We start from the raw sequence: 12,111 nt of genomic DNA on the forward strand, positions 1-12,111 counted from the left end.
TATACGCATGCGCATAAATTTTTAATATGTAACAAATAAAAATAATAAATTAACGATAAATTGGTATTTACAATAGTTAAAATATGTCCGGGCAGCAGCTATAGTCTCTTTTAAGCTTAGCATCCCAGTATTTCTCAGTGAACGCATGGTAAGAAGTCTTTGTGTCTGGATCTTCAATGAACTCAAACCACCTGCATAAAAATTAAACAATCATAGCAACGTCAACTATTAATCCCTATGTAACAAGTCTTTTGACTTACATACACACATTGTGTACCTTGGTGTCCATTCTTTCTTTTTTTGCTGCCGCAACTTGCGTGCAGCTCTCTGCTTCTCTTCCAGTCTGTACTTTTCAGCTGCAGCATTGTCAACCTATTGGTTTAGCATCACTACAGACATTGTATACATAACACTTACTTGTGCTTCTTCCAAAAATCTCTGGTCTGGTCTGAGTCGTGAATCTGTCGGACACTTGGTGTCTGAGAAACAAAACAATTGAAAAACATACACAAAATAGCACCAACACTCATTATGAGCTAGTGTTGCACTGATATAATATCTTGCCAATATTCTGATAACTGATACAGGACAATAGTTTCAAGCTGATAAATGTAGCTGATCTGATATAGTATGGCATGCCTATCTGTCAGCAAGAAATTATGATTATGATTATGATGTGATTTGGGTTGAGGCTTAGAAGCCTGTACACCCAATCAATTACATACATAAATTAGATGCAATAAACAAAAATTAACTATGAATAATTATTACATTAACATAAATCTATAATCACTCTAGTGCCAAATAGTTGACCCGACATGAATGGTGGGCAGGGGGCTTAAGTAATTTATGTGATTCTAAAGGACCAGTTTAGTTTGGCTGTAGTGCTACAACAATACTCAAGGTGGAAAAGTTTCAAGGATGCGGTAAGCTGCCATAATTCACTGGACTTTGGTGGTTTTCTGATTTTAAATCCACAAGCGTTGATTACATTCACAGTAAAAGTTTCGTGGTTTGCTGAAATTTGCACGAAACTTTAATATATGGTAGATGAATACATTTCAGCAGTAATAACAACATTGAATACAATAATCAAATGTACCAATTTGTGCACATAAGCATGTATTTCTAAATAAATACACATATCTGTATCTACTGCATTTTCTGTTATGGTGCCAATCTGGCAGTGATATTCAAAAAGTATAACCAATATAGTTTTTTTAATAAACGATCAAATTATTAATGCAACACTATTACGAACTCTTAACACTGACTCCTTACCTTCATCAGGTTGATTAAGCGTTAAGGAGAAGAAGGTGAAACCATATTGATTTTCAGCATTAGAAATTGGTGGGTTGGCTTGCCATATAAGATGAGGTGTAGTTTCACCTGAATAGAAAATGTCATATGTAATTTGTGTGGTGTGTGTATTGTGTGTGTGTGTGTGTGTGTGTGTGTGTGTGTGTGTGTGTGTGTGTGTGTGTGTGTGTGTGTGTGTGTGTGTGTGTGTGTGTGTGTGTGTGTGTGTGTGTGTGTGTGTGTGTGTGCATTGGCCTGGTAATCGAAAGGTTCCAGGTTCAGTGCCTGGTTAAGCCAATTTGGTGTTGCTGTTTCCTTGAGCAAGAAACTTTACTCACATACCCAGCTGTATATTAGTGGCTTGGTGTCATCTAGGGAAGTAGCTCACCCAGCTGTAACATCAATGGGTACGTACCTGGTGTTTACTGGGGAAGCAAATGCTCAACTGCCCTTATCTCACTTAGCGATGTTGGTGTTGTTGTGGAACTTCAGATTCTACAACCTCTCTCCGTGAGACCTGGACAGTCCTCCTGCGGGTTACTAGCCCTGCCTGCACAAGGCTCAAGCGCCTGAGCAGTGCACAGGCATCCCAGTGCTGGTTCACTGGGCGGTATAGTTGTTTCGCACGGTTGCCATAGGATTTGATTGTATGTGTATATAAGTGTGCAGTGCACATATAGCGAGCGTGCGTGCATGTTCATGTGCATATGGGACTTCTTTTCACACTAAATGTTTGATTGGTCCATGATACATGGTCTGGTGAAGTAAAACCTTTTCCTTGGGGTGTTTAATTTTACATATAAATGACAGAAAAAGTCTCTGCATAGAATATAATCTACAGATTCTACAAGCAGCAGAATTTCTACACAACCAAGTAACTGTGGAAACTGTCTAAACATCAGATCGGGTATACCAAGAAGCCACATTAGCAATATTTTAGTCTATCAAACTCACCTACTACTGTTCTTTCTATTTTTTCATCCCAGGTACCAGATATGTGGTACTTGGCTTTTCCTGATGAATCAAACACTTCACCTACAGGACAAAGGAAGAAACATTTTAACATATGTGGCTGACAACACATGCAGCATACCAGCAATGTGTCTATACTTGGGTCCTGCTTTACTGTATGATGAGAAAACAACTGAAGCTCTATCGCCAGTTTGGTGATTTCGAATTACCACTTCACCTTCCTGTGTTGGACAAGACCATTACACTTGTAAACATTGTCTACGTAGGAGCATGTAAGTGAATGTATACTAGCACAATTTTTATGTGCTACACAGTATCTCTGTCAAACAACCAGTTTATACTGTACACAAGGTTACGTATATACATATGTAAGTACATGACGTGTGTACATAAAACATATAGTAAAGCACAATGTTAAAAGAGTTATTGTGGGTTTTATCATGTGACCCCTTGCTACATGACCAAAAGGTCACATCTCCATGATATTCATGTCCAGTTGTAATAACAATGGCAACCATGTTTAATAAAAATGTGTGACTGATCAACAACTTGATCACATCAATAGACACTACACTTATGGGGCATGTAGGAGCCTTCTTTGTTGCTCACAATAGAAAGTGAAATAACACGAGACACTTTCTAATGAGAAAGTGAAATAACACGAGACACTTTCTAATGATGTACTTGGTATCCCAAATGTAGTGGGTACATTTGAGCATTACTATTACACTAGATCACTATAGACTAGATCACTACTAAAAGCACATCTAACTACTATAAGTGGTGTTGTGCATAGTGTGTGATTTGCATGTGCACAGTGTGTGATTTGCATGTGCACATGGTCTGTACTTAAGAGATATACAGTATGTCTATGACTATAATCCAGTAGTGCTGGATACTACTGGGACTAGATGCCTGGAATATTTGAAGAATAAAGTCTGAGACTGTTTGGACACCTCCAGTAGGCCAAAATATGTTACCTCTCACTTACTTTTCTTTTGTACACTTTCCAGCTATACAAATGTACATACTATAAAATTGAGCTACAGACAGACTGCTTGAAGCTGCTGGCTTCAACATAAACATATTCATTCACGAGTACAGATTGGTCAAAAGGTAATAATACATGGTAAGAAATCATACCATGATGAAATAACAAAATAACTTTGCAGGATACTGTGATAAATAGTACAAGTGACTCCAAACTTGTTTTCATTGGTACAAAGTATGGGTACTGTGCACTGCCGATTATGTCACACATTATGGGACAGTATCAGGACACACCCATTCATGGTATCACGTAAAATAAAAATGTAGACATTACTACAGGTATGCACTTTCAGAGCTATTATTTGTATATCTCTATCAAATTTTGGATAGCACCAAGTTTTAACAAACTACTCATTTAAACCGCTAGTGAATTGTTACACAACGAAACAGGACTACTGGCAGATAATAGAAATGCAGCAGCGTCAATGATTGGCACCACATTCAAAGTAATTGCTGACACCATTATCCATTGTCTACATTGCCAAAATACCTTTGACAAAAGATGACAATCACTTATGTCAACTTGTGAGAAAAGTAACTTATACTTAGAATGATATCTGAGTACTACAAAGCATGTACATCCTCCCCTGACCTTAGTTTGATGAACGAGTTTCTTAAGTTAATCCTGTAGCAGCGTTATCCTCACAATAAGTCCAGTTTAGTTGTAATTTTCAACACATTTCTATAGAACTTTATTTTACATGATACCATACATGGGCATGCCATAAGGAGGCTGGCAGTACAGACACACACCTGTATGTAAATGATGTGAACATCTCTAGCCCACTAAGGTCTCAAGTGATGTAACAATTGTCATGCTTAAATGTGATTAGTGGTTAATGAGGGGGCACACTGTGATGTGTGCACTGATATTACACAAAATTACATGAATGAGGCAACATTACCAGTAGGTGATGTGGCTAATGGCAGCACCCCTGATTCTGCCATGCGGTGGAGACCAGGCAGGGTCAGGGGACTCCCTTCCTTGTGTTCAGGTTTTACATTATACATATATACACTATGACAGGCCCTTGTCTATGACTTCTGGGAGTCCTCTCACCAATTTCAATAGCTTGTAAAATAGGCTATTCAGTGTCCCCTGGCAGGATGAGTTGTACAGTCGGGGCAGAGATAATAATCCCAAGAGAGGTGATGGTCTCCAGACAAGTAGTGTGTGTACTAGTCTGTGGTATACGCATGTGTGTGAGTGTGTGTGTGTGTGTGTGTGTGTGCGTGTTGTGCACACAATTAAATGGACAAAAGACAAGACATGTACAACTAGGATATTCCATTGTACAGACAACAAACTTACATGATCTGCCCATAGTGATCCAAATATTAGATTGTGTATGATTGTGTGTGGCTTATTCCAAGAGTAATGGTGTTGCGTTCCCTTGACCTTGAAATGCATCAATCCAGCTGGCATCACACGCAGCCACTACACCAACAAGAATTATATCTTATCTACGCAATACAACTCTTTGACCAAATATTATTGGAACAAAAAGAAAGAATTTTAGCTAAGCTACTTGACTTGTTATAGAAGAATACACTGTACAACAAACAGCACAACTCTCCTGTTAAGGAGGTTTACAATCACAACCTGATGTGACAATATAAACTAGTATGCAGAGCTTGTAATCACCTAAACACCCAAATGCCCCCATGTACACAGCAGCACATACTCACGCATGTGCGCACACAGAGACAGACACATGAAAGCAATGACAAAATTTTACCTGTCCTCTAAATTTCATGTCTAGTTTGTATTCCTCCCAGAAAGTCCACTTTTCAGCTTCACAATGTAATGCTGTCACAGGTGGATGATGACTCACCTATAAACACAACATGTTTCATTCAGCAGTCTCTAGTTCAATACATGTATTTACCTGTTCTGTGACACAATAGTATCCTAGATCTGGTCGGACATATTCAAAAGTCTCTCCCAATAATGGATTAAATGGTTTGCTGTGCCTGGACACAAGAGAAATACTTTTAATAAAAAAACATGAAGTGAAAAGTGTTCATTTAAAAGTGTGTATCATAAACATATTCGTGTGGTGTTGTGTCTATAACTCTATATAATCTCACCTACTGAGCGTTGTCACATATTGGCTTGCTGAGAATGCTGCTAGATATGAGAGTGTCTCCGAGATATCTGAACTCTCTAATGGCACATAAAACTTGTCTTCATACCGTTGCTATTAAGTAAGCACTTGACAACTTACCAGCAGCCTTATGAAGTAATTCAGTGTACTCTATATCCTCAACCAGTCTCTACAAAAAACATGGTGATAACATTGAAATCCAACAACTTTAGGGCAAAGTAATCTTTGATGTAACTAGAGACCTACATTAGAAACAAACCTGAGTAAACGATAGAGGTTCATTGAATGTCACTGGCATTGTTATTCGGGATAGGTCTCGTCCAATCCAATTTTTTAAGATACTAAAAGATAAGTCACAATGTACACGTACAGGGTTATATACTCTATGTTGTGACTATACATTAGTACCTCCATAAACCAAATGTACTCCTTGGTCGTGGATTAGACAATTGCTTTCTGTAAGCCTTTGGGTTAGACGGTGCTGTAAAACGTGTTACATAAAAGGTACATCGTATTGAAAACAATAATGCCAACTCACCTAATTGTGGTAGTAGAAATGGTGGCGATTTCCCTGATGGAATACCATTTTCTTTACTGGCCTGTTCACTTGCATCGAAAAACTACATACAAGAAGGGAAAATACTAACAAAGAAACGAGACAGCGGAAAACGCTATAAACAACATAAGAACGACTGGGCCTCGAGCGCCGAGCAAAATATGGGGGTAAATTGTGATGCAAGACACAATAACTCTTACCTCTGAATCATCTTCTACGCTACTAGGGCTGGTGAGGCCGTTTACAGTAGTTGACATTTTAACCTCACTTTAACACACACCCCATTAAGCTTTCCGCAATGTTCTCCGTAAACTATCGATTTTCTCATCTCGTGACCATGTAAGTTAAGCATGTTTTGTGAGTTTTTTTGTTTTTGAAGAAAAGGAGAAATTGATAAATTTTGGCGAGTTGTTTGTTGCTTTTGCTTTATTATATTTAGTCTATTTTACCCAGCAGGAACCTGCTTTTGATTATTAAAGTAAATGAGGGTCATTCCGGACCGAGTTCCCGACACTCGTTAGTAAAATCGCTCTAACACTGCACTCACAACGAGTTAAGACAAATTCTAGGAATCGTTTTAAAGCCTATCTCATGGTGCATGTGCAGTACAAATTTCGTTTCGACTGCTGAGGAGTTATGAGCCGAAATTTAACAATGCAACATGCGGCTAATTCCGAGCACTTTGAATAACAAGCAAGTAGCGCCTTCCACAGGTTATACCAATTCTCTTTGAAGTATGGAGACTAAAGCACCACCCATCTGCAGCTTATAAATCAAGTAGAAAGTTATACCCTTTGGAGAAAGCAGCAGTGCGTATCAGTTTTAAAAATTCATGTAGTCTAGTCTAATTCGCGAATATTTTCTTTGTATTTCAACCGAGCAGCTGCTGAAAAATCGACTGCCACTCCGCCTGTGCTGCATGGATTCTTATGATTTTTAGTAAGCAATTAGCCGAGAGTACCTTCATATAAATATTTGAAAATATGAGCTTGGGCTGCCTGCAAAAATTTTGAACAAAACTACCCGTGATTGCGCTACGAATACGTGTCAAACTTCAAGGTGGAATAACGGATTCGCTTCAATTTTGGTTTGTAGATAGGCCATAGGACACTGCATTAGCACACCAAATTATAGGCCCAGGGATTCCACCATTGTTGAGAACGATCTAAGTGTCCGGAATTACCGGCAGCACAGTGTTACTAAGCTATCATCTGGAGAATTCTATCATCTCTGAGGTTCCTCACACAAAATATCTTGGGGTCACCATTGACCAGAAACTATCATGGAATGAACACATTCAAAGAGTCACTAGCAAAGCAAACCAGGTTAATGGGTTTTTGCGTCGTAATCTTCACCAATGCCCTGTTTCTGTTAAGAACAATTGTTACAAGATGATGGTCCGCCCCATTGTTGAATATGCATCCTCTGTCTGGGCCCCCCACACCCACACCAACATAAACCAACTTGAATCCATCCAAAGGAGAGCAACCAGATTTTGCTACAATAATTTTTCTAGATTTAATAGTGTAACAAGAATGATGTTATCATTAAATTTACCTACCCTCGAAAAAAGAAGAAACAAGTCTAAGATAACTACAATGTATAAGATAATTAATGGCAATCTAAGTATACCTACAAATGATCTAATACCTAATCATCGTCCATCAAGGGAAGGATATTATAAACAGCTTGACACTATGATTGACTCTTATAAATTTTCCTTTTTCTCTTCTACAATCGGACTCTAGAACACACTCCCCCCCTTTGTAATTCACTTCCCTACCTTAGATGAGTTTTGAACATGCATTATGATCACACCTGTGCACAACAATCTTTTTGATTTCTGCACAATAACAAATATAATAATACCTTAGTTTTTGCAGATAAGCAATCCCTCGGGCAATCCATGAAAATTTTCGTAGAATGGACGGGACGGGTCAGCGGGTAAAACTGGGACTGCTGGGGAGAGGACAGGTCTGGTCACAATTCCTTTGATGATCATAATGCACCTATCAATAATACCCCCCTCCCGGGCGTGGAATAGTGAGGCATTTGACGGTTGTTCAAAAATTTTAGGACTTTACCTATGCACCTCCTGCTACTTACCCCAATATCACTGGGTGGGGATTTGATCCACTCACTATGTGATGGAATTATATTTTCGAAAAAGTCAAATTCCCATCTTTGCCTGGAGGAAGTGGTGGAGGATAATATTGATAGGCGCATGATGATGAATTTGATTTGTATTAGTGATGGCCAGGATGTGCACGATGTTTGTAGTGGACTGGTAGTTTAAGAAGCAGCCTCTCATTCCAAGTTGAAAGATAATGATTGTGACAGTAGTGATTCTCTATCTGACTGTAATGTTTGTTTTGCTGTTACAAAACAGGTTTTCTTCACTTGTCATGGAAAAGATTCCTCAGGATCCTTAATACTTAGAGCCTCTGGCAGGGGTGGATTTGGAGGGGAGGGGGTGGGGGGAGTGCAGAATTTTTTATGGTGTTGCACCCAGCATTGAACATACCTTAGACGTAATTCAAGCATTTTGATGCAGTTTATGATTATATAATGTAATAAGTGTGTCTAGTAAATTGCTACCAATCAAAATTGTCATCAAATTCAATCTCAGAATGTCAAAATTTCCTTTTGGGGAGGGGGGAGGGGGATGCATGCCCCCAGATCCCCCCATCCTACTAGAAAGCTCATGCTTCACATTTCGCAGAATGTGCTTTGTACACTGGCAGCAAAATCCTGTGTCCGCCCCTGCAGTGGAACCAGAAGTCTACCTTCAATAACACCTTCACTTACTAAACCTCATTCACCAAGAGCCCATCACTAGCACCGGTTGATACAATCAACTATCTCATTGGAGACCATGTTCTAACTTATCTCTCTGACTCTATTTTTTTGTTTTCCTGTTCAACACTGCTACCTTCAGCAGCAAGCAGAATTGAATTGGATGCCATCTTTTCCTCATTCTAACAATGCATTGATGTGTCAATTCAAGCTCAACTATCCCCACCACACTCTTCTTTTTCCCTCCGCTTCTAGTATTAATATTGTTTGCTTAACATTTATGTATTTAAAAAAGGACCGCTGCATGAGGATGGGGTGGTTAAACATGGTGAAAGCTGGTGCAATGATTCTGGGACCAGGGTAGGCTGGACACTGATGAGAACCAAGCCCTGGATTCGCCTAGTAAACAACATGAACAATGGGTTTCAGAGAGGTCTAACTGTACCAAGGATCATGCCTGCATGCCCCTGCCAGAAGATTTGAATGCATCATCTCTATATAACTAACTCGGTATTGTTGTGTATATATAGCCAGGCCCTGGCAGTATGGAGTGAAAACCAGTCATTGCAATTCCTTTTGCTGCCCATGACTGTGTAAAGAGTATCTAGACACTTGAAAAGGAGGTTCTACTCTACTACATGCATGCAGCCTAATTTATTAGGCCCACTGCAGCTGCTTATTAGACTCAAGCTCCTGATTATGATAATGATTTATCAGCTTTTGTCCAACGATTGTTCACAGTTATTGTCTTTTCCAATGGCTCATTCTCTTTATCTGCTATTAAAAAAACTGTGATGAACATTCAACGTAATGATCATTTGGACACTCTGCCGTTCTGTTCAGTGTAAGACTCTTTGTCTTTGGAAACTTGTTGTATAGACTTTGGAACACACTTTTGTTGGGACACTTTTCATTTATTCTGTGAGCTGCTGTCCCCAAGCAATAAATCAAGCATATTCAGTGTGATGTGAAGTGCTCTCTCTGTGGTTGTACTCATGGTTTGCTCTGTTGCTTTATCACAATGAAGGTTGTGTTTTATCAGTATATTACATAGACATGATAAAGTTTTGTATTTGTATATAGCTTCCAATCTCTCTATATCTTTTGACAACTACCATTCATGTTTGTGTTGCTAGCATGTCTCCTACATGCAACTATCCCTCCATCACTTATCATAACACCTTACTGTCCTGACATTGTGATTTACAGTGAATATACTAATGCAGCAGTTCTGTTTTATACTGAGCAGTCAGCCCTGCTGGTATATTCAGGAAAAAAAAGTTACAATGCGCAAACCAATTATCTTTACAAGTGCTGTAAAAGTGAAGTCAGAGGTTTCAATAATATTTAGTGGAAAGGTGTTCTATTCTTTAATAGTTCTGGAGAAATAAATGTTAGAGCTGACAAGAACTCTATCCAACACTTGGAATCTGCAAGAGACCGAAAGCAGACAAAGGACAATTATTTAAAAAATTAAATTGGCCAGAATTTCCTGTTGCTATGATACCATTGAGCTGTAAGTGTTCTTGGCCATTATTCAATCATCTCTATTCTCACTGTGCAATGCTTTAACATATTCAACAGGTCATAGTAATGTCATGATCTCAGTGCAGGAAGCTACTTAATGAAGCTCCTGGCTTATCTATTACTGCCTCTAAAAGGATATTTCTATAGTGTGAGTGATTAATAGGGACATATAAGGTTTTTTTATTGCTGTTATTTAAGTGGCTATCCTTGCCACACCCACCTTATGGTCTTCCATGTTGTGGTCGTGTGTACCCAAGGACACACCACACTTTTAGTTAATGTCTATATTATGTAAACATCATGTTCATTATAAACAATGGTTCCTCTCTGGGGCTGGTAATGCACAGACCTCAATTGGGGAGTGAATATAGTGTACATATAGATTGTCTGTTAATCATTGTGATTGTACATTTATATATAATTACAGAGGGTAAGGAGTTCCATTAGGAATAATATCAACTCTGGTGAGAATTTGCCTGTATCTTAAGTTGTGTCCAAATCTGTTTGGCATTAAAGTGTTGCCCCAGATATATATACTATAGACACTAAAGTAGGGATTAAATGTCCACTAGTATATCTGCAGGTGTAGGCGACCTCCCTTGTTTCAATACTTTTTTTCTATCCCTTAAAATTCCTTGTACTTGTTATATCAATACAGATGATAGTACAACCGGTTATGGTATTCCGGCTGTCCTGTTTCCGGCACAGCTCTACACAATAGTGTGTAGTACAGCCAGTGTGGGCATGCAACAGACAAGTACATAAAGAACCCATTTTCATGCATCTGTATCTCAGGTTGAGGCATCTGCTCCTACAAGGGAAGGAATAACTTGAAAATTGGTTTACGTGGAGTAACCATAGTAGTGCAAACCTTTTGTGGTTTGAAGGAGGTTGAAATAATGGTAGGTGTTCCAGGAAGATTTTTTTATGTTAAGACTGAATTCTCTGTACTGAAATTACCCAACAAAACCCTGGTACAAAATAACAATGCACGTTTTGTGATTGCTCCGTAATTTGAGTTCCTATGAAGATGAAAACATGATATGAGGTTTGTCCATATGTTGATTATCTTGGAAATCTTTTTACCATGCACATTACATTTGTGTTGATATCTTCTAAGACTTTTATACAGTGTATGCATGAAAATTGAAACTTTTATCAGATGGAAGGCATTCACTTTAAAGTGCATTGTTATTTTGCTTGGATAAGCAATAATTCTGCATCCTGATGGCTGTGTCCCAACTCAAACATATAGGTACCCTAGTGGGATAGCATTCACAGAATTAAGTTGTTATATAGCATCTAATCATTTTACTTACTTAAGATAACGAATATTGGTATGCACTACTGGTGTACATTAGGTTAAACACACACAAAGCATACAAAGATCACTGAAAACCTGTGAAGTCACACTCAGTATGTGAACAAACATGCATGCAGCTAGAAGCAACCAATTCAAGACAGTCCAGGTTACTAGGTGGCTTCCTAAATGAATTGTGCCATGTTTTCCTTAAAAATGCCAAATTATATACTTCTGAGGGGCTGGAAATTGACACTATATATCAATCGTGCATATAGCTAAAGGTTCAAAATTTAAAATCAGGCTGGAATACCTAATAATGGCCGGATAGTTACATAACCAATCATCTATTGACAACTATGCAGTAAATCTGAGTGTTCAGCTAAAATTGTCTCTGCAGAGAGTCCAGCTATGTTACAAGTCATCCTGCAGAGAGAATTCAGATACACAACAAGTCACCATGTAGAGAATTCAGCAATATGTTACAAGTCACCCTGTAGAGA

General features: G+C 38.6%; 1 protein-coding gene across 1 annotated transcript; it reads right to left on the reverse strand.

Annotated features, from left to right (window-relative positions):
• Positions 1-2: 2 nt before the first annotated feature.
• LOC136242540 (oxysterol-binding protein 1-like) lies at positions 3-6,331 on the reverse strand. The gene is made up of 15 exons (XM_066033985.1): positions 6,186-6,331; positions 5,968-6,049; positions 5,838-5,910; positions 5,689-5,770; positions 5,550-5,598; positions 5,413-5,488; positions 5,211-5,295; positions 5,061-5,156; positions 4,634-4,759; positions 2,393-2,492; positions 2,254-2,334; positions 1,282-1,389; positions 418-479; positions 278-372; positions 3-191 (listed from the first exon to the last, which is right to left on the reverse strand). The coding sequence occupies exons 1-15, from the start codon at positions 6,240-6,242 to the stop codon at positions 77-79; spliced, it is 1,287 nt and encodes a 428-aa protein (XP_065890057.1). The 5' UTR covers positions 6,243-6,331; the 3' UTR covers positions 3-76.
• Between the last annotated feature and the right edge of the window lie 5,780 nt (positions 6,332-12,111).

Source organism: Dysidea avara, chromosome 13, assembly GCF_963678975.1.
Source record: "Dysidea avara chromosome 13, odDysAvar1.4, whole genome shotgun sequence".
Lineage (NCBI taxonomy): Eukaryota > Metazoa > Porifera > Demospongiae > Dictyoceratida > Dysideidae > Dysidea > Dysidea avara.

Bases quoted from the DNA above. Each gene is read 5' to 3' on its own strand.
- LOC136242540 (XM_066033985.1), bottom strand. From the start codon at position 6,242: ATGTCAACTACTGTAAACGGCCTCACCAGCCCTAGTAGCGTAGAAGAT. The intron at 5,771-5,837 runs GTACTAATGTAT...CTTATCTTTTAG, and splicing joins AGTACATTTGGTTTATGGAG to TATCTTAAAAAATTGGATTG. The intron at 192-277 runs GTACACAATGTG...ATTTTTATGCAG, and splicing joins AAGAAAGAATGGACACCAAG to GTGGTTTGAGTTCATTGAAG.